Raw genomic sequence first — 26,942 nt, 5'->3', positions numbered from 1 at the left:
ACTGTTTCTCTTCTGCAGCTTCTCTCTCAGTTCCTGTGCATTCTTCAAAGTGACCCTCTTGGCTGTAGCTCCTCTTCAAAATGTCACTCTCAGCAGCAATGAGTTCCTTCTGTTTGTCAGCTCATTTATATGGCTCCAGTGATTTAATTTAGACCCACCCTGAATGGGGGGGGGATAACACGTCCATGGAAATTATCCAATTAGAGTCATCACCCACAGTTGGTTGGGGAGCATCTCCATGCAAACAACCTAATCCAAACATTCCAACTCAATCCCCACTAATATGTCTGCCCCACAAGATTGCATCAAAGAATATGGCTTTTTCTGGGGGACATAATACATTCAAACCGGCACAGTGGTCAAATTATGGTCATATAATTTTCCAAATTTTCCATCATGAGTATGAGTTATTTATAATAAAAAAGGAAGCTATGGTTCCACAGGAAGCTAAACATGGGATCGCCATATGGTCCTGCAACTCGGTTCCTGGGTATACACTTGGAAGAACTGAAAAACCGAAAAGAGGGACTTCAAATGGACACTTGCACAGTGGGGTTTATGGTGGCAGTATTCACGATTTGCAGTGGATGGAGGTGGTCTAAGGGTACACTGACTGATAAATGGAATGGTGAACTGTGGTGTAGATATACAATGGAATACGGAGCTGCTACAAGAAGAAGTGAAGCTATGAGGTGAATGGACATTGAGGACAGTATGTTGAGTGAAATAAATCAGAAATGAAAAGTCAAAACATTATAACGCCTCACTAATATGGACTAACCATAATGTGCACACTCTGAGAACTGAGTCTGAGAGCATGGGTTATCAGGGAAAGGGTTACTGTAAAGGTGCTTAGACTGTGAGCTCTTACAGCAGTCACATCTATTCATGATTTGTAATGGCTATTTCTAAATTCTGAGATGCTGAGCTCTTTGTGTATAATCTGGTCAGTCCCTGGAACTTTGGGTATCTGTGTGACACCTGAGACTCAGAGCCAGAGTCTGGCAGCTGTGAATGTCGGCGTGACCCCATAGAGCAACTGTTATAGAGTCTGAAAAAGGGATCGGACTTTAATTAGAGATATAAACAAAACAGACTTGGTTAGGACAAAGGTAAACCAGACTAAAGGGAAAAGGCTGACATTGACTGTGATCTAAAACCTCAACTTCTGTGAGACCAAGGAAGAGATGTTTATTAGGTGCAAAATCTATATTTTTTGTAACAGACTACATAATTCAACTTGTATGGTCAGTTTTATTCAAACACCATAATTACATGGAACGTTGACTAGGGAGTGAAATCTGGTTGGTTTGTACAGGTTAGTGTGAAGCTCCAATACATCCCAGAGTAATGGGATGGGGGGATGGGATGCTTTGGGTGTTCTTTTTTACTTTAACTTTGATTCTTCTTTTTTGTGTGTGGAAATGAAAATGTTCAAAAATTGATTGTGGTGATAAATGCACAACTATATAACGGTACTGTGAACAACTGATTGTACACTGTGGATGATTGCATGGTATGTAAATATATCTCAATAAAATTGGATTTAAAAAAAAAGCTAGTTTTTACGAGATGAAAGAGCAATAAGTGGGGCCAGTGTAGAGAGACAGGCCTTCTGGATAAGGTAGACGTGGTTCCTCAAGGGAGAAGCAGGAAACCTGAGCTGTGCCCCCATGCTGGCTGGGGTCTTGGTGAGAGGGAAGCCAAGCAAGCCAAGTTCCCTCTGCCTGGAACGCCACGATGGCTTCGAACTGCACCCTCAATGAAACCCAAACCCCTCACCACTGCCTGAGAGGCTCGCCACTGTCAGGCCTGCGCCCATCTTCCACCCACTCCTCTCCCCCAACTGGCCCAGCCTGCAACACCCCACACCTTCCCACCTCAGGACCCAGACCTTTATCAGACTGGCTCCTTCTCGCCCTCCAGACCCAGGTAAGCTCCAGTCCTTAGAAGGGGGCTGTTCCTGACACCCAGTTCGCACAGGATAGTATCTCTGTGGAGGAATCTGATAATGAGAAAGCTGATTCCTTCTCTCCATGCTGCTCCCATAGACCACCTGATGTTTTCTGCTCTGATAGTGAAGAACCAGTTATTCCTTCTGATATAGAAGCATATTTAACAGAACTTGTAGCTAAAAACACTCAAGTACCATTTCCAAAAGATAAAAAGTGGAAAGGCCTTATTATAACTGCGACACGTGATTCACATCCTTCAAGTCCTATATCAGAAGATTATACTAAAGGAGAAGCTAGGTGGTTAAAAAAAAAAGTGAATATTTTCAAGAAAGCAGAAAGGCCCTCTCAACCTTCTTAGACATAGATAACATGCAATCTCCTAGTCCTCTATGAAAACAGGATGCGCTGCAGCTGTTATTTTAACCATAGAGAAGTCATAAATAATGTAGCAATGTTGAATACACTCCTAACCAAATGTATGTTTATCAATATGATGTAATGGCTAAACTAATCACAGAATAAAATGAAAAAATTATACGAACAAGTTAGAGACAAGGAACAGTAATCTCTTTTTTAATTTTCAGTCTTCATACAAGTAAAAGTCTGTTATATTGCTCTTACAGAAATCATAGCTTAACTAGTAAAAATATTATCAGTAGAGTTTTACAGGCATTCGAGGCTAAGTCTCTGATAACATGGATACCCTCCTTTATCTTGAACCACTCATGGATTGAGATGCTTTGCTTCGTGAGACATTTGTGCTCATGAAGCATCATTTAATATAAAAATAGAATATGACTTAACTAAAGTCACTCTAAATCAAGATGCTATAAATTTTCTGTAACTCAGACAAGAGGGAGCCCTCTGATCTCATGTCAGCTGCGTCTGGAGGAGCGGGGGCTCCCAGGCTTGGTAATGTATCACCTAATTTTTACATTGTAAACCTTTTCTTTTCACCTTAAGTACTTCTTTAGCAAAAGTGTGCTAAAGGCAAATTCTTGTCCTCAGTGCTCTTTACTTTAAACTCTTCAGTCCCTATACTTTTAATTGAGTGGGAAGTTACTTGAGGAAGCCCAAACCCATTGAATCACGACCTGATTAGCTCAGGCCTGTGCTAGCCGAGATCACAGGGCTGGGGTGTAAAGAGACGAACCCCGGGACGCAGTCTAAGCGGCCCTCCCCCACTCCCACCTCCATCACACGCCCCGTTTTGTTTCCCACTTTCAGAAATTATCTTAATTACCTGTGTACCGTCTGCCTTACCCCCGCCCCACTGGAATGCAGCTTATTCAAATGTATCAAATGTACCAAAAATACTTGGTAAAGGAGTGCACCGAGGCCCCGCTCCGCTTTCCCCTGGAGACTAAACTTGGGCGTCACCTCCTCCAGGAAGGCTTCTCTGACCCTCTGTGGTCCCAGGGCCTGGGGCTTCCCCTTTCCCTGCCCGGCCTTGAGTCGGGGAAGGCCTCGGGCGGGCCGTCCTGGAGGCGGCGGGGTGGGCGAGCACGTACTCGGGGGGACACGGAGGCCCGTCCTCACAGGCGCCCAGCGGCGAGGGCGCGGCGTCCGGGAGGGCTTCCTGGAAGCGGCGGGCTCTGCAAGGGCGGGCGGGACCCGGAGGCGGCGGCCGACGGGCCGGGCTGGCCGCGGGGCGGGGGCCCCGAAACCGGCTCTACGCGGTAACAATACTGGGCCGCGGTCGCTGAGCGGGCGCCTGCGCGAGGCCTGCCTTCCCCACGGCCCGGGCCCCGGGGCTCCGAGCGCGGCGGGGTCGTGCCGAGGCCGCGCGGCCGCCCGGCGCCTCCGACCCCGGCGCCGCCCCCTCGGCCGCCCGCCCCGGGCCCGCCGCCCGCCAGCGCGGGCGCGAGAGACGGAGGGAGAAGGGAGGCCCGCCCGCCCTTACCGTCTCCGAGGCCGGCTCCCCGGGGCCCAGGGACATGGCGGCGGCGCTGCCCCGCGGCCCCTCAGCGCGGCGGGCACGGCCGTCCAGGTCCCGGGCTCCGCCGGCCGCCGAGGCCGCCCGCAGCCTCCTGGCCAGCCCGCGCGCCGCGCCGCCAGCCCGCTGCCATAGCAACCACGCCGCCGGCCCCCGAGTCCCGGATGTGGCCTGCGCCAGGCGGGCCGGGGACGGCCGTGCGCGCGCGCTGAGTTTGCGGGGCGGGGACGGCCATGCGCATGCGCTGAGTTTGCGGGCGCCCGCGGGCCGACCGGCTGCGCTCCCGGAGTGACCTGGCGGGGGAGCCGGGCTGAGTCGGAAAAAGGGCCGAAGCGATGCAGTGGACCGCGCGTGACAGTTGGCAAGGGGCTTCCGCCGCCGTTATCTTAGAAAAACTGCACAAGCCTGGGAGCTAGTCGCCGCGTAGGATGAGGTTAGTAGGAGGCGCAATAATAAAACAGGAGGCAATTATGAAATATTTATTGTTAATTTTGAAAGAGAGAAGTGGCTTGTACAACCAAACAGGCTAGTGTTTTTGAATACCTGACGTGTAGAAAATTGCTTTCCTTAATCCCAGATGTTAGACTCCAAGGCTCGGATCTAGCCACAGAACATGAAAAAATAGTCATTTAAGAGTTTGTACGGCTCTCAATATATAGGATGAAGATATTTAGGGGCATTTGGCTCCAAGATAAAATAAACAAGTGCTTCTGTTCATTTACTCAATTATTATTAGCAGGTATGGTTTGCAGGTCTCTAGGCCACTTACTCTGCCTAAAGAGGCTGGTGCATCACCTCTACACCTTCACCCTGCTTCGTTTTGCTAGCTACCTGACATTTATTAGCTATCAGAACATTATATGTCTACAGCAGAAGCCTTCTGTTCACTGCTATATCCCCATTGTCTAAAACAGGGTCTGGCACATAGCAAGTGCTTAATAAATACCTGATGTCTAGCAAGCACTTAATTTCTCTGTGCCTCAGTTTACTCGAATGTAAAATGGAGAAAATAATGATACCCACCTCAGAGGGCTGTTGTGAGGATGAAATCAGCTGGTACCTGCAAAGTGTACATGTACATGCACAGGTGCCTGCCCTGAGTAAACGTGATGTGAAGGTATTATGTGATGAATGGATGGGCCTCACAGAAGGGGTGGTGCAGTGTAGCTGAAAGAATGTTCTAGTTCTGGTACAACCACTTAACACGAGGCCATGGCCCTCTTTTCCTCAGTTTTCTAGTATGTACAAGAAAGGAGGTGAGCTAGACAGTGATTTCAAGGCTGTGTCTCCATGAGCCAGAAGACCGAGCGGGTAGAGATTAAGAACCACAGGAATAGCAGTCTCCAGTGCCCAGTGGAGATGTTTCTGAGCTTTTGGGGAGCGAATGAGATAACAGAACCAAAATTCAGCAGTGTCTGGCACATAAAAAGCACCTCAAAAAAATAGCAGCTACAAGGCAACCCTTTGTAGTTAGTTTGATTAACTGGATGCTTTTTTGAAATAACAGAATTGTATTTGTTTGGAGATGGTCAATGTCACTCCTTGATGCTCCTCTGCTGTTAACCCTGTTTTCTGAGAGGTACCTGGTACAGCCTGCACCCCGGGCCCTGGTTCCTTATCTCCACCTTCTCTGGTGCACCCCAAGAGGACAGCAGCTCCACCCCCTGCCCCTCTCACCATCCTCAAGCACTGCTCACCTGCTTAAAGCCCCCCAATTTTTTCCTCAGAGTATCGCTCACTTGGTCTGGAAGGGCTTTCTACCAACCTCCCGTCCCCACCCTCCCCTGAGCCTCTGGGCTCTGTGCCCTTCCAGCTTCTGTTGTTTTATTCACTTTCTCTTATTTAATTGTACAACCAGGGCATGCCCATGACCTTTTATGTGTGATTTGGAATTCCAAAAACTTCTGAAAACCTTACACAATTCATTTCTTGGCAAAACTTGTTGTGACCTGAACTCATTTAGAGGCAAAAATCTGACCTGAGGCTATTTATGGTGTTCATTCCACTTGGAGTGTGTAGTGATGGGTTTCAACACGGGACTACTAATGCATTTGATTATGGGGTGCTGCCGCAGACCCTGCTGGGATTGTCACCTGACATACAGTGGGTATGTACCCTGTAACTTTTCTAAAATCTGAAAATCTGGATTCTGAAACCCACCTGGCCCCACAAGATTCAGATACGAAATTGCAGTTTATATATAACATAATGTAATGTCTACAATATATATAGTATACAGTATATATATAATGTAGTATAGTATACAGCATACTTATACTGTGTAACAATATACTGTAAACTATACTATTCAACTCTGGCACCAGGCTGCCTGGCTTGGAATCCCGGATCCGCCAACCTAGTAGCTCTGGGGACCTCAGGCAAGTTCCTTACCCTCTCTGTGCCTCCGTTTCCTCACCTGAGAGGATGGTAATGGTACCCACCCTTCTGGAGTTTCTGGGAGAATCACAGGAGCTTATGTGAAGTGAAGCTCTTGGCACCCACAACCACCCAGTCAGCTGGGCATTTCACAGTGAGGAGCCCAGGTTCAGGGAGGGCAGCTGCGTCTCAGCCCTTTTCACCCAAGTGGTTGTAAGCGTGGGCCGAAGTGGGGAGGGTCAGGGAAGGGAGCGTCCACGGCGGTTCTTCCCGCCGGAGTCAATGCTTTTGAAGTCTCGTTTTTACTTTACTCTCCATGGGAAGTCTGCTATTTCATAATGCATGTCTGGTGTTTCCCCGAAAATCTTGCTGTAAAACTGATGCTCTAGGGAGATGCGCCTCGTTTACCCACTGGCTTTGAGAACCGCACAGCCGACGGTCCCTGACGCCCCCGTTTGGAGACTCTGCAGCCCAACGCCCAGGGTCGCAGCTGCCGCCCGGCGCCGGGCAAGGGGACAGCGGCTCCCGGCACGTGCTTCCGGGCCCGGACAGCGAAGCCCCGCCCCTTCCTGGTAGCCCCGCCCCCGGCACGTACCACCGGGCGCCTGGGGCTGGGTGAGGGTCGGGGCGGCCCAGTCGGCGCCAGCCTGCCGCACCCCCGTCTCAGCCTGGGCTTGTTATCCCAAAAGCAGGACCTTCTAGGGTCGCCGTGGGTCGGCCCGGAGGGTCGCGCCTGCCCCTCACGCTCGCCGTCTCCTGCCTGCAGCCCTCAGTACCCCCGGGGCCCCTCGAGTGCGCTCCTCCAGCCCCGAGCAGCCCGGAAGGGGCGGGGCCTGAGGCGGGGGTGGGGCCTGCGCGGCGGAAGCTCTCGGGTGTGTGAGGCGCGTGCGCAGCGGGGCGGCCTCCCGAGCCCGGCGGCACTGGCCCGCACGCTGCAGGGGTCGGGGCGCATTGCCGGGAACGCGGCCCCCCGTCCTGATCCCAAGGGCCCTGGTGGGGGTGGCCGACCCCCGCCGCCTCCTCCCCGACCCGACCCAAGCTGAGGCCTCGCCTGGTCTGAGAGCCTGGTCCGCCCGCTGCTCTGGGGTCTGTCCCGGGCCTGCGCAGGTGTCCCGGCCTGGGGCGGGGGCAGGTGGGGTCTTGGTCCTGAGCCTGCCGTTGGGGTCTGCCCTCACATGTCCTTCGCAGGAACCCCCGGCCTGGCCATGGACCCCGAGTGCTCCCGGCTCCTCCCGGCTCTCTGCGCCCTCCTGGCGGACCCCAGGCAGCCGGTGGCGGATGACACCTGTCTGGAGAAACTGCTGGACTGGCTTAAAACGGTCACGGAAGCAGGTAAGGATGTGGGTGCCACACGGGGTGTGTGCAGAGGAGTGGGTGGGACGGGGCGCGCAGGGACCCCATCCTCAGTCAGTCCTTCACTCCACTGAGGCAGGGCTGGGTGATTAGGAAAGCTCAAGCTTGCAGATCTTACTGTTTCCGCAGCCATCAGCGTCCTGTTATACTCAGTTTATGCCAGGTGGCTGCAAAAGGCACCACAAACTTTTTGTTTCTCCTGTTACTTTTTTTGTTGTTTTTGCTTAAGAAATAAGGTCTGTTTTCTTTCTGGTTACAAAAGTAACACGTATTCTTTAAATAAAACTTAACAGTACCTAGGAGTGAAGAGAAAAATTGAGCTGCCATCAACATTTTTAATTTTCTTCCAGCCTTTTTAAAGTATTACTTTTTTTCTAAAAATGGGTCATTCATTCTGTACATGTACAATCTGGTGTCTCCCTTTTTTTCTCTTACCATTATACTGAACATTTTCCCCCTGGAACATGTTAATTTTATTGACTGCATGTTATTTACTCTAGGAATGGACCATTATTTATTTATCATGGCACCATTGTTGGATATTTTTGTTTTTCATTTTCATCATTATAAGTAATGTTTTCATGACTGTAAATATGCTTGCATGTAGATGTTTGACAATTGCCTTAGGATTGAGTCCATGTCATTAATTTCTGCTTTCATTTTTCACTTCCTTCTTCCTTTGGTTTACCCCTTTCTTTTATTTTCTTTTGAGTTGAATGTCCAGGTAATTCATTTTTCGGTCTTTCTTGTTTTCTGATAGATGCATTTAAAGCTGTTGCATTTCTCTGAAAGTGTCACCTTATCTGCATTCTGCAAGTTTTTCTCTACAGTGATTTTGTTCCATGCTTTTCAGTATACTTTTTTCTTCACTCACAAATTATTTAAAAGGTATATTTTAGTTTCACAATGTTTTTTTTCCTGATGTTTTTTATTTTAGAGTTCTAATTTATTGCATTAGGGTTAGGACATATAATCAGTATGGTACTGATTCTTTTATATCTGCTGAGACTAATTTATTGAGGCAGAGTATACAGGCAATTTCTGCAAGGGTTCTATAGATTTAGTTGTAGCTATATGGTATTGATTTTTTGGTATTTGTAGTATCAATTGTGTTTTATTTTGTAGTAAAAAAAAAAAATCATTAGCTTTATTGAGATAAATTTTATATACCAGGCAATTCACCTATTTAAAGTATACAAGTGAATGGATTTTAGTTTATTCACAGGGTCTCACAGTCTCTACTACAATCTACTTTTAGAAAGTTTTCCTTTCTCCTAAAAAAACCTTGTGCAAGTTAGCCGTGGGTCCCTTCGTGGCCCCCCCCACCCCCACCACACACACTTGATTTTTGTAAGCATTTTATGTAATGACCAGAACATAGTTTTCATACTTTTTTGTTAGTTCAAGCTTATATTGCTCAGACCCCTATATTCTTGCTAATATATCTGCTTAATGGATTGTTTCTGAAAGGTGTAAGAATCTTAAACTAAGACTGGGGATTCAACAATTTTTCTTTGAAATTCTTTTTTTTTTTTTTTTGCTTTATATATTTTTGAAGTTAGGTTAGATACTCACGGATTTAGGACTGTACATCTTCCTGGTGATTTGTTTCTTTTTTCAGTGAACAATGGCTTTCTTTTGCACTAATCATGCTTTTTGCCTTAGGGTTGATTTTAACTGATACTGTTGCCACATCAGCTTTTTTAAAGTTAGAATTTGCCTACTGTATCTTTCACATCCCTTTACTTTCAACCTTTCTGTGTTCTCCTGGGTTTTTTTTTTTTACTTATAAACAGTATCTTGCCAGATTTTGTTTTCTAATATAATCTGAGTAGCTCTTTTAACAGATAAATTTAAAGTTTCATTTACAATTACTGTTTCTATTTGAACTTTTTTATCTTTTTTTTTTTTTTTTTAATCCCTCTGCCTTATCTTTGTTCCCTTCCCCTCTTTTTCTGCTCTCCACTGGGTTGATAAAGCTTTGTTGTGATTGTTTTTAATCTTTCCACCTCTGGTTTCAAAGTTATACATTCCACTTAATGTTCTTTAAAGATAATCACTATGATTATCCTTAGATTTTTGGATAAAAAATTTTGGATAAAAAAAGTTTGTATTAATTAAATCTCTATCCTCTGCCCAGACAACGTAAGGTTCTTAGAGCACTTTCCCTTCAGTCCACAGCGATCTTCCATTTATTACTGTCTAGTATTTTAATTCTGTCTTGTCTTAAAAGCCCTCAGAAATGCCGTTTTTGGATTTTCTCCCGTGTGTGCCTTTCCTTGCCCTGCCTCCCTCTTCTCCCCCTGTTCACTTTCCTTCCTCCTGAACCAGGTTCAGGCTTGAGTCGTTCCCGCCTCGAGGGTCTCTCAGTGGTCAGCTCGTCCACTCTCACCTCAGACCGTCTTCTCCTTATCAGTGCTTGTGAACAACAGCGCTGTTGATTACAGAAATTTGGGGTGCGGGGTCTGGGATAGAGTGCCTAGTCCATTGCACCCCCTTGTGTTACGTGCTGTCAGCTTAAGGAAAGAGTCTCAGTGTGATATCGTGTGATAGGCCTTTGGTTTTCGCTCACGTTTCTTGCTCATAATTGGCAAGACAGCTGTTTTGTTCAGACTTGTTGGCCGCTTGTATTTCTCACCCACGTACTTTACCTGTTGTTGAGGTGTTGATTTTCTGGTTTTCCCCCTTGCTGAATTAAAGTTATGAATCCTTCTCCTGTTGTGTTTGCTGCAAATATTTTCTCCCAGTTGACCCACTAAAGCTGACACCTTGAGTGAAGGGGGCTGGGAGCTGGTGGGGGCAGGCAGGCCTGTGTCTTTGGTGACCTCTCTCCGCCGCCGGGCGTGTCGTCCCCAGAATCCAGTCTCCTGGTGCTGCAGGAGAACCCCTGCCTGATGGAGCTGCTGCTCCACACGCTGAAGCTCCAGGACACGAGTCCCCGAGTCCTGTCCTTCTCGCTCCGCCTTGCAGGGATCTTTGCAGCCCAGGAGGACTGCTTCCAGTATCTCCAGGTGAGCCTTAGCCTCCCACCCGGGTGACCCGAGAGGTGGGCAGAGCCCCTCTCCTGCCGAGACATAGGGCATCTTCAGGTCTCACCGTCCCCAGGTCTTAGATTCCTGGCTTGCCCTGGTATCTTGACAAGTCCTGCAAGTTTCTTGTTCCTGAGTAACCCCACTTTGAAAACACACCAGAAATGATGCTGGGGCTAAGGAGTGAATTTTCTTGGAGTAAGAAAGAACCAGAATTGACTCAGCTGACACTTACCAGCCATGTGATCTTGTTCAAGTTCATGACCCCTCTGAGCCTCAGCTTCTTCCTGGGAAAGAGATAAGAGTTGCACCCTTGGTTGGTTGTGAGTGTTAGATGAGAGCCCACATCAGCTCAGTCCTGCTGATGAATGAAGATGAACGAGGATTTCTACACAGCAGCAGGATCTGAGCTCGGGGCTGTGTGTCGTACAGCTTCAAGCACCCCAGATGGGACACGAGTTGAGTTTAGAGAAAGGAACCAAGAGGGAAAGTCAGGTGAGCCTTATGGGCCACTGCCCAGAATTAGAATTGCATCGTTGGGTGATCAGAAGCAGAGTCTCCAAGCCCCAAGTGGTCCCTTATCTGGAGCATACGATGATGGAATGGTTTCCTGTCCCACGAGGGTAGTGGGGGCCCTCATGGCCTGGCCTGGCCTGGCCTGGGCTGGGTTCATAGTGGAGACGAGCAAGGATCCGAGAGGGCAACTCGCCAGTGAGATCTCCAGCTAATGAGAAACCCAGGCCACCCTGTGCGCCGTGCTGAGATCTCGTGGTAAAAGTGAATCTTCGGTGTTTGGGCAGAAAATGTAGGACAGGGTGGATGGCACAACAGGGCATCGTCATGGCCCCCTTGGAGGAGTCAGCTTCGTGACAGATGGGAAGGGGTGGGGGAGGGTGTGGCTGCACACCTGGTGGGGGAGCAGGGCCTGGCAGGCAGTAGCCAGATGCCGGGTAACTGGGGCCTCGGGGATATAAATCGAGGTGGGGGCAGGGAGGGCACCTGGGAGGGGAGGGACGGTGCCCTGGAGGACCCTGAAGGCAGCCGGCAATGGGGATGTGTTGGCGGTCGCTGCGGACAGTTGTGCCTCTGATGACGAGCCTGGCGATGGAGCCTCTGGGGGAGGGTTTGTGAACTGAGTAGTGATGGGGTCTCCAGACCTTTAACATCCAGCGCTCCTCCTCCTGAAGCTCTCTGCTCCGGAAGGCGGGTCCGCTGTGCCGTGGCCGCCCCACGCCAGCACTCGGGGATGGCCACCCTCCTCGCAGGTGCCCGGGGCTGGCTTCTCTGTGCGGGCAGCCATGCAAACGGGTCCCACTGGCACTGCCAGCCTCTCCTGAAGAATTCCCTGTGACGGGCTGCACACGCCACTGCTCTCCCTTTGCTCCCAGCAGGGGCAGCTGCTGCTCGGGCTCTTTGGGGAGGCCGGGCCCCTGGGCAGAGCGGCCTGGGGCGTCCCCGGCGTGCGCAGCGGCTGGGCCCAGGGCCTGTGCTCCCTGGCGCAGCACCCCAGCGCCCTGCAGTTCCTGACCGACTGCGGTGAGTCCCAGTCGCCATCGAGCACTTGCTTCTCATCCGGGCACCCCGGGGTCGGGGTCGCTGGGGTGGACACGTGAGGGGCCGTGGCTGCCCAGGCGTGGTGTCCAATGCTCTTGGGCCTGTAGCCCCAACTCGGAGCTGGGGTTGCTTCCGGCTCCTTTGCAGGCCAGTGGTCAGACGTCGGCCAGCAAGGCTGGTCGGAATCGAGAGGAAGTCCAGGCGGGAAGTGGTGGGGTCCCCGGGAAACCCCTGTGCCAGCCGGTCCCCTGCGCTTGGGTGGAGGGAGGCCCTGTGGCTTCCCGGGGAACCATGGTGGCAGCGCGGCCCCGTTCTGGCCGAACTCTCTTCTCTTTTCTTTCGCCCGCTCGGCCCCCAGGTGCTGTTGACACCGTCCTCTCCCTGCAGGGAGACCCCAGCCTGTTTGTCGCCTCGGCCGCCAGCCAGCTCCTGGTGCGCGTCCTGGCCTTGGCCCTGCACGGTGGCACCGGGGAGCAGCCCCTCGACGGGCCCCCCTGTGCCCAGAGGGTCGTGGGCCACCTCGAGGAGTGCCTGCGCTCCCCAGCCACCCCCCAGGTCACGCGAGCGCTGGACGTGCTGAGCTCCGTGTTCGGGTGCTGCCAGGGCCCCTGGACCCAGGTCCTGTGGGCGCGGCTGAGCCCCGCTGTGGCCCACCTCCTGGAGGAAGACCCCGTCCCGGCTGCGCCCGTGCTCGTGGGCCTCCTGCTCAGCGTGGCACGGTGAGGTCCCCGCGATGCCGTGGGAGGTGCCAAGTCGCCTCAGAGCAGGGGCACCTGGGCGTGGGTCGGGGGAAGCCGGGGTGGGGTGGGGTGGGCGGTGGGGGTGGGGGACGGGGGGGTGACTGCTCCAGGTCCCTCCCTGCAGCTCCCCTGCCTTTCGCTCCTCTGACTGTGACCTCCTGGCGCAAGCCCTGAACCGGCTGGGACCCATCCACGCGGGGCCCCTGGCTTTGGGGGTCCTGAAACTCCACTGCTGGTACGGCCCTGGTCAGTCAGACGTTGACGGGGCCCCCCAGGTGGGCGGGGCAGGCAGCAGGCTCCCAGGCGCAGCGCCCCTGAAATGAGACAGCAGTCGGGGGCAGGACCCGGCCCCGCAGCTCCCCTCCCGCCCGCTCCCCTGTGGCCCTGAGCTGGTGGATCCCAGCCTCCGCCGGGTGCCCACAAGGGCAGAGGACGCCCCTGGTAGGGCAGGGGACGGGGGTGCAGAGGTGGGAGGATGGGAAGCACGGCCTCCCTGGATCAGGTGGGAGCACAGCACCAGCTGGCTTCAGGCTTCGGGGTCTGGGGTCCCCAGCGTTCGGGAGGGAGGAGGGAACGGAGGGTGGGCGGCTGGCCCTCAGAGGGGAGCTGCTGGGCCACCCGGCCTCCCCCACCCAGCGAGCCGGTGAAAGAGCGAGACGTTTACAGGGCATGGGGAAGAACTCTCACCCGACGGGAGACGAAACCTGGGAGCAGACCCGGGGTGCATGCAGCCATTCCTGGGGTGTCCGTGTCCGGCTGTGCGGGGCCTGCCCTCTGGATGAGGTGCTGCGGTTCCTGGGCCCACAGGGTGTCCAGACCCCCGGCCTTGCTGAGACCACTGGGTGTGCAGACAACTGCGGGGGGCAGGCGGCGGGGGGCACGGCTGCTCACCCCGCACCGGCTGCCCCCAGTCCACAGGCCTTGAGGACCCAGGCTCTCCGTGTGCTGCTCCAGCCCCTGGCCTGCGTCCAGAAAGCTGCTGTTCAGCCCCCCGGAGCCCCAGGTAGGAGGCCGGGCGGGGGGGTGACCCTGCGGGGGGAAGGAGCTGGGGCTCCTGCGCGTGCGTCTGCGGGGGACGGGGCGGTAGCCTGCCTGGCCTTGCTGCCACCCGCTCTGAGGACGGTCCGGCCTCGGCTAAGTAAAGAGGGTGGGGGCGTCAGCAGGAGACTCCGTGCGTCACATCCTCGTGGCCCCGCTGTGGGCTGTGGGACTGCGTCACCCCCAGCAGGGTCTCAGGCCCCCTCCCCCACTTGGAGCTGGCTCTCGTCCCCCTGCTTGGGCCCAGGCAGCCAGCGGTTCCCAGGCCGGAAGCCTCGGACCTGGCCCTCCTGCTTGGAGCTGCCCTGGGTCTGTTCTTTACTTTGTGGACTGAAGAGAAGGACGTGGGTTCTCCTGGTCATGGGAGTGTCAGGTTGGATGTTTCATGAGCGTCTTGATCCCTTGGGAACTTGGCGCAGGAATAGGCTGTCGGGGGGACAGTGGACTCGTGATTACTAGAGACCTTGCAGAACACAGAGGTGGTGCACAGGTGTACCCTCCGAGCCCCCGTCCCGGAGATCTTCTGGAACGTAGAGGTGGTGCACAGGTGTACCCTTCGAGCCCCTGTCCTGGAGATCTTCTAGAACTTAGAGGTGGTGCCCTGGTGTACCCTCCGAGCCCCCGTCCCGGAGATCTTGTAGAAAGTAGAGGTGGTGCCCTGGTGTACCCTCCGAGCCCCCGTCCCGGAGATCTCGTAGAACGTAGAGGAGGTGCCCTGGCGTACCCTCCGAGCCCCCATCCCGGAGATCTTCTAGAACGTAGAGGAGGTGCCCTGGTGTACCCTCTGAGCCCCCGTCCCGGAGATCTTCTGGAACGTAGAGGAGGTGCCCTGGTGTACCCTCCGAGCCCCCGTCCCGGAGATCTTCTAGAACGTAGAGGAGGTGCCCTGGTGTACCCTCTGAGCCCCCGTCCCGGAGATCTTCTAGAACTTAGAGGTGGTGCCCTGGTGTACCCTCCGAGCCCCCGTCCCGGAGATCTTCTAGAACGTAGAGGAGGTGCCCTGGTGTACCCTCCGAGCCCCCGTCCCGGAGATCTTCTGGAACTTAGAGGTGGTGCCCTGGTGTACCCTCCGAGCCCCTGTCCTGGAGATCTTCTAGAACTTAGAGGTGGTGCCCTGGTGTACCCTCCGAGCCCCCGTCCCGGAGATCTCCTAGAACGTAGAGGAGGTGCCCTGGTGTACCCTCCGAGCCCCCGTCCCGGAGATCTTCTAGAACGTAGAGGAGGTGCCCTGGTGTACCCTCCGAGCCCCCGTCCCGGAGATCTTCTGGAACTTAGAGGTGGTGCCCTGGTGTACCCTCCGAGCCCCTGTCCTGGAGATCTTCTAGAACTTAGAGGTGGTGCCCTGGTGTACCCTCCGAGCCCCCGTCCCGGAGATCTTCTAGAACGTAGAGGAGGTGCCCTGGTGTACCCTCCGAGCCCCCGTCCCGGAGATCTTCTAGAACGTAGAGGAGGTGCCCTGGTGTACCCTCCGAGCCCCCGTCCCGGAGATCTTCTAGAACGTAGAGGAGGTGCCCTGGTGTACCCTCCGAGCCCCCGTCCTGGAGATCTTCTGGAACTTAGAGGTGGTGCCCTGGTGTACCCTCCGAGCCCCTGTCCTGGAGATCTTCTAGAACTTAGAGGTGGTGCCCTGGTGTACCCTCCGAGCCCCCGTCCCGGAGATCTTCTAGAACGTAGAGGAGGTGTCCTGGTGTACCCTCCGAGCCCTCGTCCCGGAGATCTTCTAGAACGTAGAGGTGGTGCCCTGGTGTACCCTCCGAGCCCCCGTCCCGGAGATCTTCTAGAACGTAGAGGTGGTGCCCTGGTGTACCCTCTGAGCCCCCGTCCCGGAGATCTTCTAGAACGTAGAGGTGGTGCCCTGGTGTACCCTCCAGGCCCCCGTCCCGGAGATCTTCTAGAACGTAGAGGAGGTGCCCTGGTGTACCCTCCGAGCCCCTGTCCTGGAGATCTTCTAGAACGTAGAGGTGTCCTGGTGTACCCTCCGAGCCCCCATCCTGGAGATCTTCTAGAACATAGAGGTGCCCTGGTATACCCTCCGAACCCCCGTCCCGGAGATCTTCTAGAATGTAGAGGTGGTGCCCTGGTGTACCCTCCGAGCCCCCGTCCCGGAGGTCTTCTAGAACGTAGAGGAGGTGCCCTGGCGTACCCTCCGAGCCCCCGTCCCGGAGATCTTGTAGAACGTAGAGGAGGTGCCCTGGTGTACCCTCCGAGCCCCTGTCCCGGAGATCTTCTAGAACGTAGAGGAGGTGCCCTGGTGTACCCTCTGAGCCCCCGTCCCGGAGATCTTCTAGAACGTAGAGGAGGTGCCCTGGTGTACCCTTCGAAGCCCCATCCCAGAGATCTTCTAGAACATAGAGGTGCTCTGGTGTACCCTCCGAGCCCCCGTCCTGGAGATCTTCTAGAACATAGAGGTGCCTTGGTGTATCCTCCGAGCCCCCGTCCCGGAGATCTTCTAGAACGTAGAGGAGGTGCCCTGGCGTACCCTCCGAGCCCCCGTCCCGGAGATCTTGTAGAACGTAGAGGAGGTGCCCTGGCGTACCCTCCGAGCCCTCGTCCTGGAGATCTAGAACATAGAGGTGCCCTGGCGTACCCTCCGAGCCCCCGTCCCAGAGATCTTCTAGAATGTAGAGGAGGTGCCCTGGCGTACCCTCCGAGCCCCCGTCCTGGAGATCTTCTAGAACGTCGAGGTGGTGCCCTGGCGTACCCTCCAAGCCCCCATCCCGGAGATCTTGTAGAACGTAGAGGAGGTGCCCTGGCGTACCCTCCGAGCCCCCGTCCCAGAGATCTTGTAGAACGTAGAGGAGGTGCCCTGGCGTACCCTCCTAGCCCCCGTCCCGGAGATCTTCTGGAACGTAGAGGAGGTGCCCTGGCGTACCCTCCAGGCCCCCGTCCCGGAGATCTTCTGGAACGTAGAGGAGGTGCCCTGGCGTACCCTCCGAGCCCCCCGTCCGGAGATCTCCTAGAACGTAGAGGTGGTGCCCTGGCGTACCCTCCGAGTCCCTGTCCCGGAGATCTCCTAGAACGTAGAGGTGGTGCCCTGGCGTACCCTCCGAGCCCCCATCCCGGAGATCTCGTAGAACGTAGAGGAGGTGCCCTGGCGTACCCTCCGAGCCCCCGTCCCGGAGATCTTCTAGAACGTAGAGGTGGTGCCCTGGCGTACCCTCCGAGCCCCCGTCCCGGAGATCTTCTAGAACGTAGAGGAGGTGCCCTGGTGTACCCTCCGAGCCCCCGTCCCGGAGATCTTCTAGAACATAGAGGTGCCCTGGCGTACCCTCTGAGCCCCCGTCCCGGAGATCTTCTAGAACGTAGAGGAGGTGCCCTGGTGTACCCTCCGAGCCCCTGTCCTGGAGATCTTCTAGAACGTAGAGGTGTCCTGGTGTACCCTCCGAGCCCCCATCCTGGAGATCTTCTAGAACATAGAGGTGCCCTGGTATACCCTCCGAACCCCCGTCCCGGAGATCTTCTAGAAGGTAGAGGTGGTGCCCTGGTGTACCCTCCGAGCCCCCGTCCCGGAGGTCTTCTAGAACGTAGAGGAGGTGCCCTGGCGTACCCTCCGAGCCCCCGTCCCGGAGATCTTGTAGAACGTAGAGGAGGTGCCCTGGTGTACCCTCCGAGCCCCTGTCCCGGAGATCTTCTAGAACGTAGAGGAGGTGCCCTGGCGTACCCTCCGAGCCCCCGTCCCAGAGATCTTGTAGAACGTAGAGGAGGTGCCCTGGCGTACCCTCCAAGCCCCCGTCTCGGAGATCTTCTGGAACGTAGAGGAGGTGCCCTGGCGTACCCTCCAGGCCCCCGTCCCGGAGATCTTCTGGAACGTAGAGGAGGTGCCCTGGCGTACCCTCCGAGCCCCCGTCCGGAGATCTCCTAGAACGTAGAGGTGGTGCCCTGGCGTACCCTCCGAGTCCCTGTCCCGGAGATCTCCTAGAACGTAGAGGTGGTGCCCTGGCGTACCCTCCGAGCCCCCATCCCGGAGATCTCGTAGAACGTAGAGGAGGTGCCCTGGCGTACCCTCTGAGCCCCCGTCCCGGAGATCTTCTAGAACGTAGAGGTGGTGCCCTGGCGTACCCGCCGAGCCCCCGTCCCGGAGATCTTCTAGAACGTAGAGGAGGTGCCCTGGTGTACCCTCCGAGCCCCCGTCCCGGAGATCTTCTAGAACATAGAGGTGCCCTGGCGTACCCTCTGAGCCCCCGTCCCGGAGATCTTCTAGAACGTAGAGGAGGTGCCCTGGTGTACCCTCCGAGCCCCTGTCCTGGAGATCTTCTAGAACGTAGAGGTGTCCTGGTGTACCCTCCGAGCCCCCATCCTGGAGATCTTCTAGAACATAGAGGTGCCCTGGTATACCCTCCGAACCCCCGTCCCGGAGATCTTCTAGAATGTAGAGGTGGTGCCCTGGTGTACCCTCCGAGCCCCCGTCCCGGAGATCTTCTAGAACGTAGAGGAGGTGCCCTGGCGTACCCTCCGAGCCCCCGTCCCGGAGATCTTCTAGAACGTAGAGGAGGTGCCCTGGTGTACCCTCCGAGCCCCTGTCCCGGAGATCTTCTAGAACGTAGAGGAGGTGCCCTGGTGTACCCTCTGAGCCCCCGTCCCGGAGATCTTCTAGAACGTAGAGGAGGTGCCCTGGTGTACCCTTCGAAGCCCCATCCCAGAGATCTTCTAGAACATAGAGGTGCTCTGGTGTACCCTCCGAGCCCCCGTCCTGGAGATCTTCTAGAACATAGAGGTGCCTTGGTGTATCCTCCGAGCCCCCGTCCCGGAGATCTTCTAGAACGTAGAGGAGGTGCCCTGGCGTACCCTCCGAGCCCCCGTCCCGGAGATCTTGTAGAACGTAGAGGAGGTGCCCTGGCGTACCCTCCGAGCCCTCGTCCTGGAGATCTAGAACATAGAGGTGCCCTGGCGTACCCTCCGAGCCCCCGTCCCAGAGATCTTCTAGAATGTAGAGGAGGTGCCCTGGCGTACCCTCCGAGCCCCCGTCCTGGAGATCTTCTAGAACGTCGAGGTGGTGCCCTGGCGTACCCTCCAAGCCCCCATCCCGGAGATCTTGTAGAACGTAGAGGAGGTGCCCTGGCGTACCCTCCGAGCCCCCGTCCCAGAGATCTTGTAGAACGTAGAGGAGGTGCCCTGGCGTACCCTCCAAGCCCCCGTCTCGGAGATCTTCTGGAACGTAGAGGAGGTGCCCTGGCGTACCCTCCAGGCCCCCGTCCCGGAGATCTTCTGGAACGTAGAGGAGGTGCCCTGGCGTACCCTCCGAGCCCCCGTCCGGAGATCTCCTAGAACGTAGAGGTGGTGCCCTGGCGTACCCTCCGAGTCCCTGTCCCGGAGATCTCCTAGAACGTAGAGGTGGTGCCCTGGCGTACCCTCCGAGCCCCCATCCCGGAGATCTCGTAGAACGTAGAGGAGGTGCCCTGGCGTACCCTCTGAGCCCCCGTCCCGGAGATCTTCTAGAACGTAGAGGTGGTGCCCTGGCGTACCCGCCGAGCCCCCGTCCCGGAGATCTTCTAGAATGTAGAGGAGGTGCCCTGGTGTACCCTCCGAGCCCCCGTCCCGGAGATCTTCTAGAACATAGAGGTGCCCTGGCGTACCCTCTGAGCCCCCGTCCCGGAGATCTTCTAGAACGTAGAGGAGGTGCCCTGGTGTACCCTCCGAGCCCCCGTCCCTGACAGGAGCAGGGCCAGCCTTGGCAGTCCTGGCGTGTCCCCCTCTGAGCCTCAGTCCTGCCACATGGCAGGGATGGGGTCAGGGCCCCGGGGGACACCTGGAGCTGCTCCCCCACGCGCTGCGTGCTCAAGGGCGCCGTCTCTGGTCTCTCCAAGGCCTGCTGGACACAGCAGGTGACAGCTCTGCGATGGTCGCCACCCTCCTCTCCAAGTCGTCCTGCGTGGGCCTCCTGTGCCAGACCCTAGCCCAGCTGGAGGAGCTGCAGCCCCCCGTGGGTGGGGCCCGGATGGGGACAGGCCTCCCCGGCGCAGAGACCACCAGTCCTGCAGCCCCCGCCGAGCCCCTGCCCTGGCCCCAGGCACCCCTGCTGGGGGCTGTGACGATGACGCTGCGGTTCTGCAATGGCTCCGCGGCCCCTGCCTCCAGCGTGGGGGGCCGCCTCTGCGGGACCCTGGCGGGCTGCGTCCGGGTGCAGCGAGCGGCCCTCGATTTCCTGGGCGCACTCTCGCGGGGGATGGGTGAGTGAGGACATTTTCCTTCGTGGTTCTGGAACTTCAGGGGGCAGGCAGGGGTCAGCTGACCAAGGAGCATTTAGTGGACGATGACGTCCTTGAGCCTCTGCTCTGAGGTGGGGTCCCTGACGCGGTACCCGGGGCCTTGGGGGTTGGGGTGTCCCATCACGAACCTCTGCTCCAGGCCCCCAAGAGCTGGTGACTCGGGTGTTTGCCCTCCTCCTTGAGTACCTCGAGAGCCCTGACTCCAGCCCTACGGTAGGGGGACGGCGGCAAGAGGTGGGGACGACGTGTCAGGAGGGAGGAGGAGGGACAGGGGCAGCCTCCTGTGGTTGGAGGGGACGGGGCCTTTCCAGCAGGGGCCCCCAGCTCACCTCTGGGTGCTGGTCCTGCCTTCCAAGGTGAAGTCAGGGGTCCCCAGGGCCAAGGCGGGGTGGGGGGAGGCAGAGGCCCGGCCCCGGACCCACAGCCCTGCCCACCGCCCAGGTCCTGAAGAAGGCCTTCCAGGCCTCGCTCCAGTGGCTGCTGCACTCACTGGGCCCCCCCAGCCCCTGTGACCTGGGCCCCCAGATCCAGCTCTTCCTCACAGGTAAGCCCAGCCCCTCCCGGGGGTGAACTGGGCACATGGCTGGCGGGGGCAGCTCGGGCCGAGGCCTGTCCTCCTGGGCTGTTGGGGACGTGTGACCTGAGCCGCCCCTCGGCCCCGCAGAGCTGCTGCCCGTGCTGCAGAAGCGTCTGTGCAGCCCCTGCTGGGAGGTGCGCGACTCGGCCCTGGAGTTCCTGGCCCAGCTCACCAGGCACTGGGGAGGTGCGTGCCGGGCGGGGGTCTGGGGGGCACCTGGGGGTTGAGCGAGGCTGTGGGGGTGAGGGGCTGTGAGGGCGGGGGGGGGGGGGCAGCCAGGCCCAGCCCCTCCTCACGCCACCTCATGCCGCTTGGGTCTGCAGGGCAGGCCGGCTTCCGACAGGCCCTCCTGGCCTCAGAGGTGCCTGAACTTGCCGAGCAGCTGCTCCACGACCCCGAGAGCTACGTCCGAGCCAGCGCGGTGGCCGCCATGGGGCAGCTGTCCATGCGGGGGCTGCACGCCATCCCCGAGGTCCCGGAGGCCCAGCGGGTGGGAGCGCAGGGGGCTTCGGGGCCACGGGCTTATGGGTGTTCGGGTACCTGATCTGCCTGCTGCCCCGTGGGTGGGCGGGTGCCTGGCTGCTGCCACAGGGGCGGCCACTCAGTGAGCCAGGGACCCGGTGGGCATCCCACATGCTCTCTCCACTGGCCCGTCTGGCAAACAAGCAGAGGGAAAATCGAGGGTGGGGGGGTTGGTTCACGTGCCAGGGCCAATCCCCAGACCCAAAATCACGTCGCTGGGCCTAGCTCTCCCCGCTCTGTCCCCCACTAGCGTCCTTGAGCCCACCCGGCCCAGCTGCTGACCACTTTCCCCACTCTCTGTCCCCAGAAGCTGTTCCTCGAGCTCCTGCACATTCTCTCCACGGACTCAGAGGGTTTCCCCCGCAGGGCCGTGATGCACGTCTTCACGGAGTGGCTGCGGGACGGCCACGCCGACGTGGCCAAGGACAGGGAGCAGTTCGTGGCCAGCGTCCTCCGGGCGGCGGGCCGCGACCTGGACTGGGAGGTCAGGGTGCAGGGCGTGGAGCTGGCCCTGGTGTTCCTGGCCCAGACGCTGGGGCCTCCTGGTGCCAGCTGCCCCTACGCCGTCGCCCTGCCCGGGGCGGCCCCGCCCGGCCCCCCGGCCCCCGTGGTGCTGCCGACGCTGTGCCGGGCCCAGCTCTTCGAGTTCGCCTTTCGTGCCTTGTTTGACTGCGACCGGGCTGTGGCCCGGAAGTCCTGCAACCTCCTCCTCCTGCTGGGGGCCGCGGTGGACCCCTGCGGTGCCAGCACGGAGGTGGGGGGCGGCCCCAGCTCTGCCAGCGTGGAGGCGGCCCTGCGGAGCTGGCAGGCAGGCGGGCAGGGCCAGCCCCTGGGGCAGCTGGAGCCCGAGGCCGTGGTGGCCGTGCTGCGGGCCCTCGACCTGGAGGGCCTCCGGGCCACGCTGGCCGAGAGCAGCGACCACGTGGAGAGACGCCCCCAGTCCCTCCTGCAGGACATGCTGGCCACCGGGGGCGTCCTGGAGGACCAGGCTGACTGCTACTGAGGGGCCCCGGCCCCCACCGGGACAGCAGGGGACGGACCTCCCACCAGGACAGCAGGGGCCCACGGGGCTGCCCTGGGGCCCCTCTTGGCTCCTGCCGTCCCAGGGCTGCGAGGCGCCTCCATCCCAGCCCAGCTCCACAGGGGCCTCTGGGCAGCTGGGACCGGGGAGAGCAACAAGAGGGCACCCACATTGTAATTTATTATTAAAGAAGTGGCTTATTTTCTATACAGAATAAATGGCTTCCGACAGAGTCCCCATGTCAGCACTCGGTTCCAAAGCCGGCAGGCTTGGCCAGCACAGGGCCCAGGGGACCCCCTCTGCGGTGCCCCCCGCGATGCTGTTGGTTTAGAGAAGTTCTGAGAACACCTCACTACCTCACCGCCCAAGGGACCCCCCCCCCCCCATGCCCTCTCCTGCCTCTGTGGGGCAGCCTGGCCGCACTCCTGCCCTCGCTCGGTGATGACTCACCCGTCACGAGCTCTGACCCGAGTTCTGCTGTGGGCTCTTGGGTGGGCCTGGCTCCCCGCAGTTCCGAGCCCCCGTCAAGGGGCTGGGCCAGGGGACCTGGATGGCGGGATGGCGGGAGGGCTTGGGAACTCTGGGGGATTCCCCTCACCAGTGCACTCCTCACAGTCAGTCATTCAACAAACACTGTTGGGAGCCCCTGAGTGGCCCTTGCTGGTTTCCAGGGTGATGACTGAGCCTGCAAGTGATTCCTCGGGGAACTGTTTCCTCACCTGTGAAGTGGGGGACGCCCTTCGCCTCCAGAAGCAGGCGTCCGTCTCCTCCAAAGCACTGGCCCGGTGCTTGGCAGCATCACACCTGCCCCTCGGGTCTGCTGAGGGACCGCGTGGGCGCCCGGGCCCCACTCAGGCTGCTGAGGGGAAAACTGCGGGCGACTGAGCCGGACCTACGAGGAGCCCAGTGCCCTCCGAGACGAGCGCAGCCCCAGCTGGCAGAAGCGAGGCCTTGTCAGGAGCAGCTGACCCCGGGCCTGTGGGGGAGGAGCAGCCAGCATGGGGAGGGTGTCCCCACCCACCCATCCACCCATCCACCCATCCCCGGCGCAGACCTCGTCCTGGGCGGAGGGGCTGAGCCCACAGGTAGGAACACCTGCACCCGGGAGCCCCGGGAGATGTGCAGGTTCAGAGGCCGCCTGGGGCAGAGCCTGGCAGGGCGGGGCCCCCGTGGGAGGGAGGGCTCCAGTGCGGGTGCGTGTGGGCAGCACCCCTTCCTCAGGAGCTGCCGCCCCGACCGGTGCACCCCTCAGTCAGTCAGCAAACACTGCCGAGAGGCCCCAAGGGCCCGGGCTGGTTTCTCGGGTGATGACTGAGCCCGTGGCCAGCACTTGTCCCCCTGGGGCTCAGGGTGGGTGGGAGATGGAGGGGAGGCAGGGAACACACACGCCACCGCACGCCGTTACACATGAGAAGGTCCACGAGACCGAGAGCCTGAGAGCGGGCATCGCAGGGAGAGACGCCCCTTGGCGGGAGGGGACAGTGGTCCCGGGAGGCCGGGGGCCTTTTCACCTGCAGCCGGAAGGACGAGATGCCACTGACCACGAGAGGAACCTTCCAGGTGAAGCGGGCCAGGTGTGGCAAATGCTGAAAGGTGCGTGTGGCGGGCGAGGGGGAGGCCCAGGTGAGGTGGTGCTTGCGGGGCAGGTGCTGTAAGGTCTTGACACTGCTCTGCCCCGGGAGGGAGACACGGCCCGGCCCATCCCCTCCACCTGCCGGGTTCAAAGAGACGTGGAGGACACCCAAGAAGCCGGCGGTGGGGCCTCTACCCTCAGCGAACTTGGATTCTCAGCGTGCGGAGAAGACATTCCTGCGTGAGACACGAAGGAGGTGCTACCAGGGGCCACGCTGAGGCTGCTCAGGTGGCAGGTGCGGGACGGACGAGGGAGGCCGTTCCCAGACCCATCGGCTTCTCCCGCGCAGGTGAGGCCACGAGAGCCGAGGCCGCAGCGTCCGTAAAGCCAGTGCCCTTTCCCTCCGTCAGGACACTTCCCGGGGGGACAGGGATGTGGTGGGACAGTGGAAGGGGACAGGACATAACTCCTGAGGCAAAACCATGTTTTATGTGGCAAATAAAAGCACATCAAAATCAAAACAACTCAGAAAGACTTGAAATACAAAGATGAGCCCAGGTTTATCAGTCAAATGCTAACTGACAGCAGTCGGCGGGGAGTTATAAGAAGGGTATAACCATAATGAAGATCTGCTAGACCTGAATGTGCATCGTTATCAGTGAGTACCTGACACGGGATCAAAGTTCATAAAGCAAACGCCACGGGAACTCCAAGGAGAAGAAGAAAACTTCTATTAGTGGCAAGAGACTATAAGCCCCTCTACCAGCCACAGCAGAACAAGCGGTAAAATGAGTAAGGAAACCAGAGTATAAACAACGTCATTTGAAATAAAGGACATAAGAGATGGAATAGCTAAGGCACAGATTAGTGAAATCTTGTTATATTGCAGAACTTCCCCAGAAGAGAACACGAAGGAAAAAAGAAAGAAAATGCAAAGAGAAGATAAACCAATGGAGAAGCAGCAGCACAAGGCAACAACAGCTGTCCCCACGCGTCCACAGGAGTCCCCAAAGGAGAGAATCCTCGAACCTAGAACTTCACATCCAGCCAAACAGCCTTCAAAAAATAATTACAGGGAAACAGGACCTTAGGTGGTTTGCAACACAAAGTTCTCTATCAAAAACACCTGTGGGGGAAGTGCTACGCGAAAAGAAGCAAATCGAGGAGATGCTGCACGGAAGAGGAGAGAGAGGTGGTGGAAAATCGTGGCAACATTTCTTGTCTTGAAGAAAAAGAATTGAGATGAAAAAAGAGAGGAAAAGAGAAAATACAGCTCTCATAGCTCAGAATCAGCATTCTAGGTAGATCCCCATTTGGGGGAAGAAGACAGGTGTCTTGGTTTGCCGGCTGCCGTGACAAATGTCTCAACATCCGTGTCTCAACCACAGGAATACGTGGCCTCATGGTTTCAGAGGCCGGAAGCTGAAATCAGGCGTCGGCGAGGCCCTGCCCTCTCCCTGGAGCCGTGGCTCTGTGGCCCGGCCTGTCCCTCTGCCCCCCCACCCCGGCCCCTGGTGACTCTCGCCCCTCGGGCCTGCTCTCCCCACTTCCACGGACTCCTCAGGGCTCGCTCCGGCTCCTCTTTATAAGGCCCCAGCAATGGGATTAGGCCCACCTGGTTCAGGTGAGCCACACCTTGCCTAAAAATAACGTCTCCGAAGCTCCTGCTTGCGGTGGGCTCACACCCACAGGGGCGCCGATTAAGAACATGTTTTGTCGGGTGCAGGGTTCAACCCTCCACGGCCGGCGATAGTAAAGGATGTGGGTACGACAGGCCGTTTCTTGTTAGAGGAAGGAAGAGAGAGCAATTAAAAAAAAGGTTCAGAAAGCATCAAAAAGGAGCCAAGATGATGTACTGAAGTGAAATGTCACAAACCTTTGGTTGCGTATCAATTATTACAGGAACCGTGAGCGGCCTAGGCTCAGGGTTTGGAGACACAGGTCAGTGCTGCGGGTTCTTAAAGCTCCAGCTTAGGGGGAGCCTCCCGCAGGGGGGAAGGTCAAAGGTAAAAGGACAGAGACAGACAGACAGCAAATGGCAGCTAAAGAGGGCTGGGACAGCCATGCTGACACGGGACAGACCTTGAGAAATAAGCCGTCATTACAGAGAGAGGGCGGCTCAGGCCACGCCTGGGCTCCCCAGGCCGCGGTGACAGAGGACCACAGACACGGGTTCATTCCGGCCCAGTGCTAGGAGCCGGATGTCTGAAATTGTGGTGTCAGAGGCCGGGCACCCTCACTGGCAGCCACCCTGGGCTCCTCCTGCATCCCCACCTGGCCACCATGGCCTTGGGGTGCACAGTTCACGACACTCAGTCTCCTAACAGGCACTGCAGGCACAGGGTCCTCAGGCTTAGACACTGGGGGGCTCCCCTAGGGAACCTCCCAGAAGGGCCACTCAAGCCCTGGCCCTCAGCGCTAGGTGGCTGCTCAGATGCAAAGTGATGGGGATCAAGACTGAAAAGTCACATTCCTTACTTCCTGTGCCGTTAGCTCAGGAAGTAACATATTTCCAAACGGGTGCACGGGGTGGGGGGAGGCCTTAAAAGAATGAACAGCCCCAGGCCAGCCAGTTATTGGGGGCCATGTTCCCCTCCCCCCCAGGTTTCCCACCTGTGAGCTGGGGCGAGAAGGCTGCTCTCTCGCTGGTGTGAGGCTCCGAGGATGCCGAGGTGGGCCTGAGACCCACCCCTCTGTGCCGGGCTCTGGCGCGGGGCGGGCACGTGGAGGCTCTGTGGGCAGCTGACACACAGTAACGTCCAAGCTCCTTCTGGTTGGGGCCATGGCACTGGCGGCCTGTGGAACCCAGGAAAACAGCACCCTCCCTCTGACCTGTTAGCAGCCCTGGGGCGCTTTGGGGCCTTCAGCAGGAGCCGACTGCATGAAAGAGGATGTATCAGTTAGCTATTGCTGTGTAACAAGTGACCCCAAACAATAAAACACTGTATTATTCCTAAAGAGCACAGCTGCTCTGGGATGGACTTAGCCCAGCTCGGCCGTGCATCTGTGGTCAGCGGGTGGGTTGGCCGGGGGCTCGCTGTTCTAGGGCGGCCACAGCTGGG

General features: G+C 57.4%; 2 protein-coding genes across 14 annotated transcripts in view; one reads left to right on the top strand and one right to left on the bottom strand.

The window, feature by feature from the left end:
• The window catches only part of IQCE (IQ motif containing E), a 75,930-nt gene extending 71,838 nt beyond the window's left edge, over positions 1 to 4,092 (bottom strand). The window contains exon 1 of one of the 3 annotated variants that reach the window (XM_037813703.1): positions 3,859 to 4,092. In XM_037813703.1, the coding sequence (XP_037669631.1) occupies positions 3,859 to 3,894 (36 nt within the window). In that variant the 5' untranslated portion in view covers positions 3,895 to 4,092. The remainder of the gene's footprint in view (positions 1 to 3,858) is intronic. The other 2 variants (XM_037813702.1, XM_037813707.1) reach the window with 2 other exon arrangements.
• Positions 4,093 to 4,172: 80 nt separating this feature from the next.
• Positions 4,173 to 22,540, top strand: BRAT1 (BRCA1 associated ATM activator 1). 11 transcript variants are annotated; one of them, XM_037813697.1, is made up of 14 exons: positions 4,174 to 4,324; positions 6,657 to 7,353; positions 7,456 to 7,599; positions 10,477 to 10,631; positions 12,038 to 12,185; positions 12,562 to 12,922; positions 13,068 to 13,178; positions 13,855 to 13,946; positions 19,786 to 20,148; positions 20,327 to 20,400; positions 20,629 to 20,731; positions 20,852 to 20,950; positions 21,088 to 21,254; positions 21,594 to 22,540. In XM_037813697.1, the coding sequence occupies exons 3-14, from the start codon at positions 7,473 to 7,475 to the stop codon at positions 22,287 to 22,289; spliced, it is 2,496 nt and encodes an 831-aa protein (XP_037669625.1). In that variant the 5' UTR covers positions 4,174 to 4,324; positions 6,657 to 7,353; positions 7,456 to 7,472; the 3' UTR covers positions 22,290 to 22,540. The 11 variants fall into 11 exon arrangements, with proteins under 11 accessions (XP_037669627.1, XP_037669629.1, XP_037669625.1 ...); XM_037813699.1 differs by lacking the exon at positions 10,477 to 10,631 and having other exon boundaries at positions 4,173 to 4,324; XM_037813693.1 differs by having other exon boundaries at positions 6,657 to 7,599; positions 12,041 to 12,185.
• The last annotated feature ends 4,402 nt before the right edge of the window (positions 22,541 to 26,942 follow it).

Source organism: Choloepus didactylus, chromosome 21, assembly GCF_015220235.1.
Source record: "Choloepus didactylus isolate mChoDid1 chromosome 21, mChoDid1.pri, whole genome shotgun sequence".
Taxonomy (NCBI): Eukaryota; Metazoa; Chordata; class Mammalia; order Pilosa; family Megalonychidae; genus Choloepus; species Choloepus didactylus.
The sequence above is the reverse complement of the archived record's forward strand: the minus strand, read 5'-3'. Positions and strand labels throughout refer to the sequence as shown.

Coding starts and splice junctions, on each gene's coding strand:
- BRAT1 (XM_037813691.1), top strand. CDS start 7,443: ATGTCCTTCGCAGGAACCCCCGGCCTGGCCATGGACCCCGAGTGCTCC. Junction 12,186..12,561: donor GCAGTTCCTGACCGACTGCG/GTGAGTCCCAGT, acceptor CTCGGCCCCCAG/GTGCTGTTGACACCGTCCTC. Junction 13,947..19,785: donor TCAGCCCCCCGGAGCCCCAG/GTAGGAGGCCGG, acceptor GGTCTCTCCAAG/GCCTGCTGGACACAGCAGGT.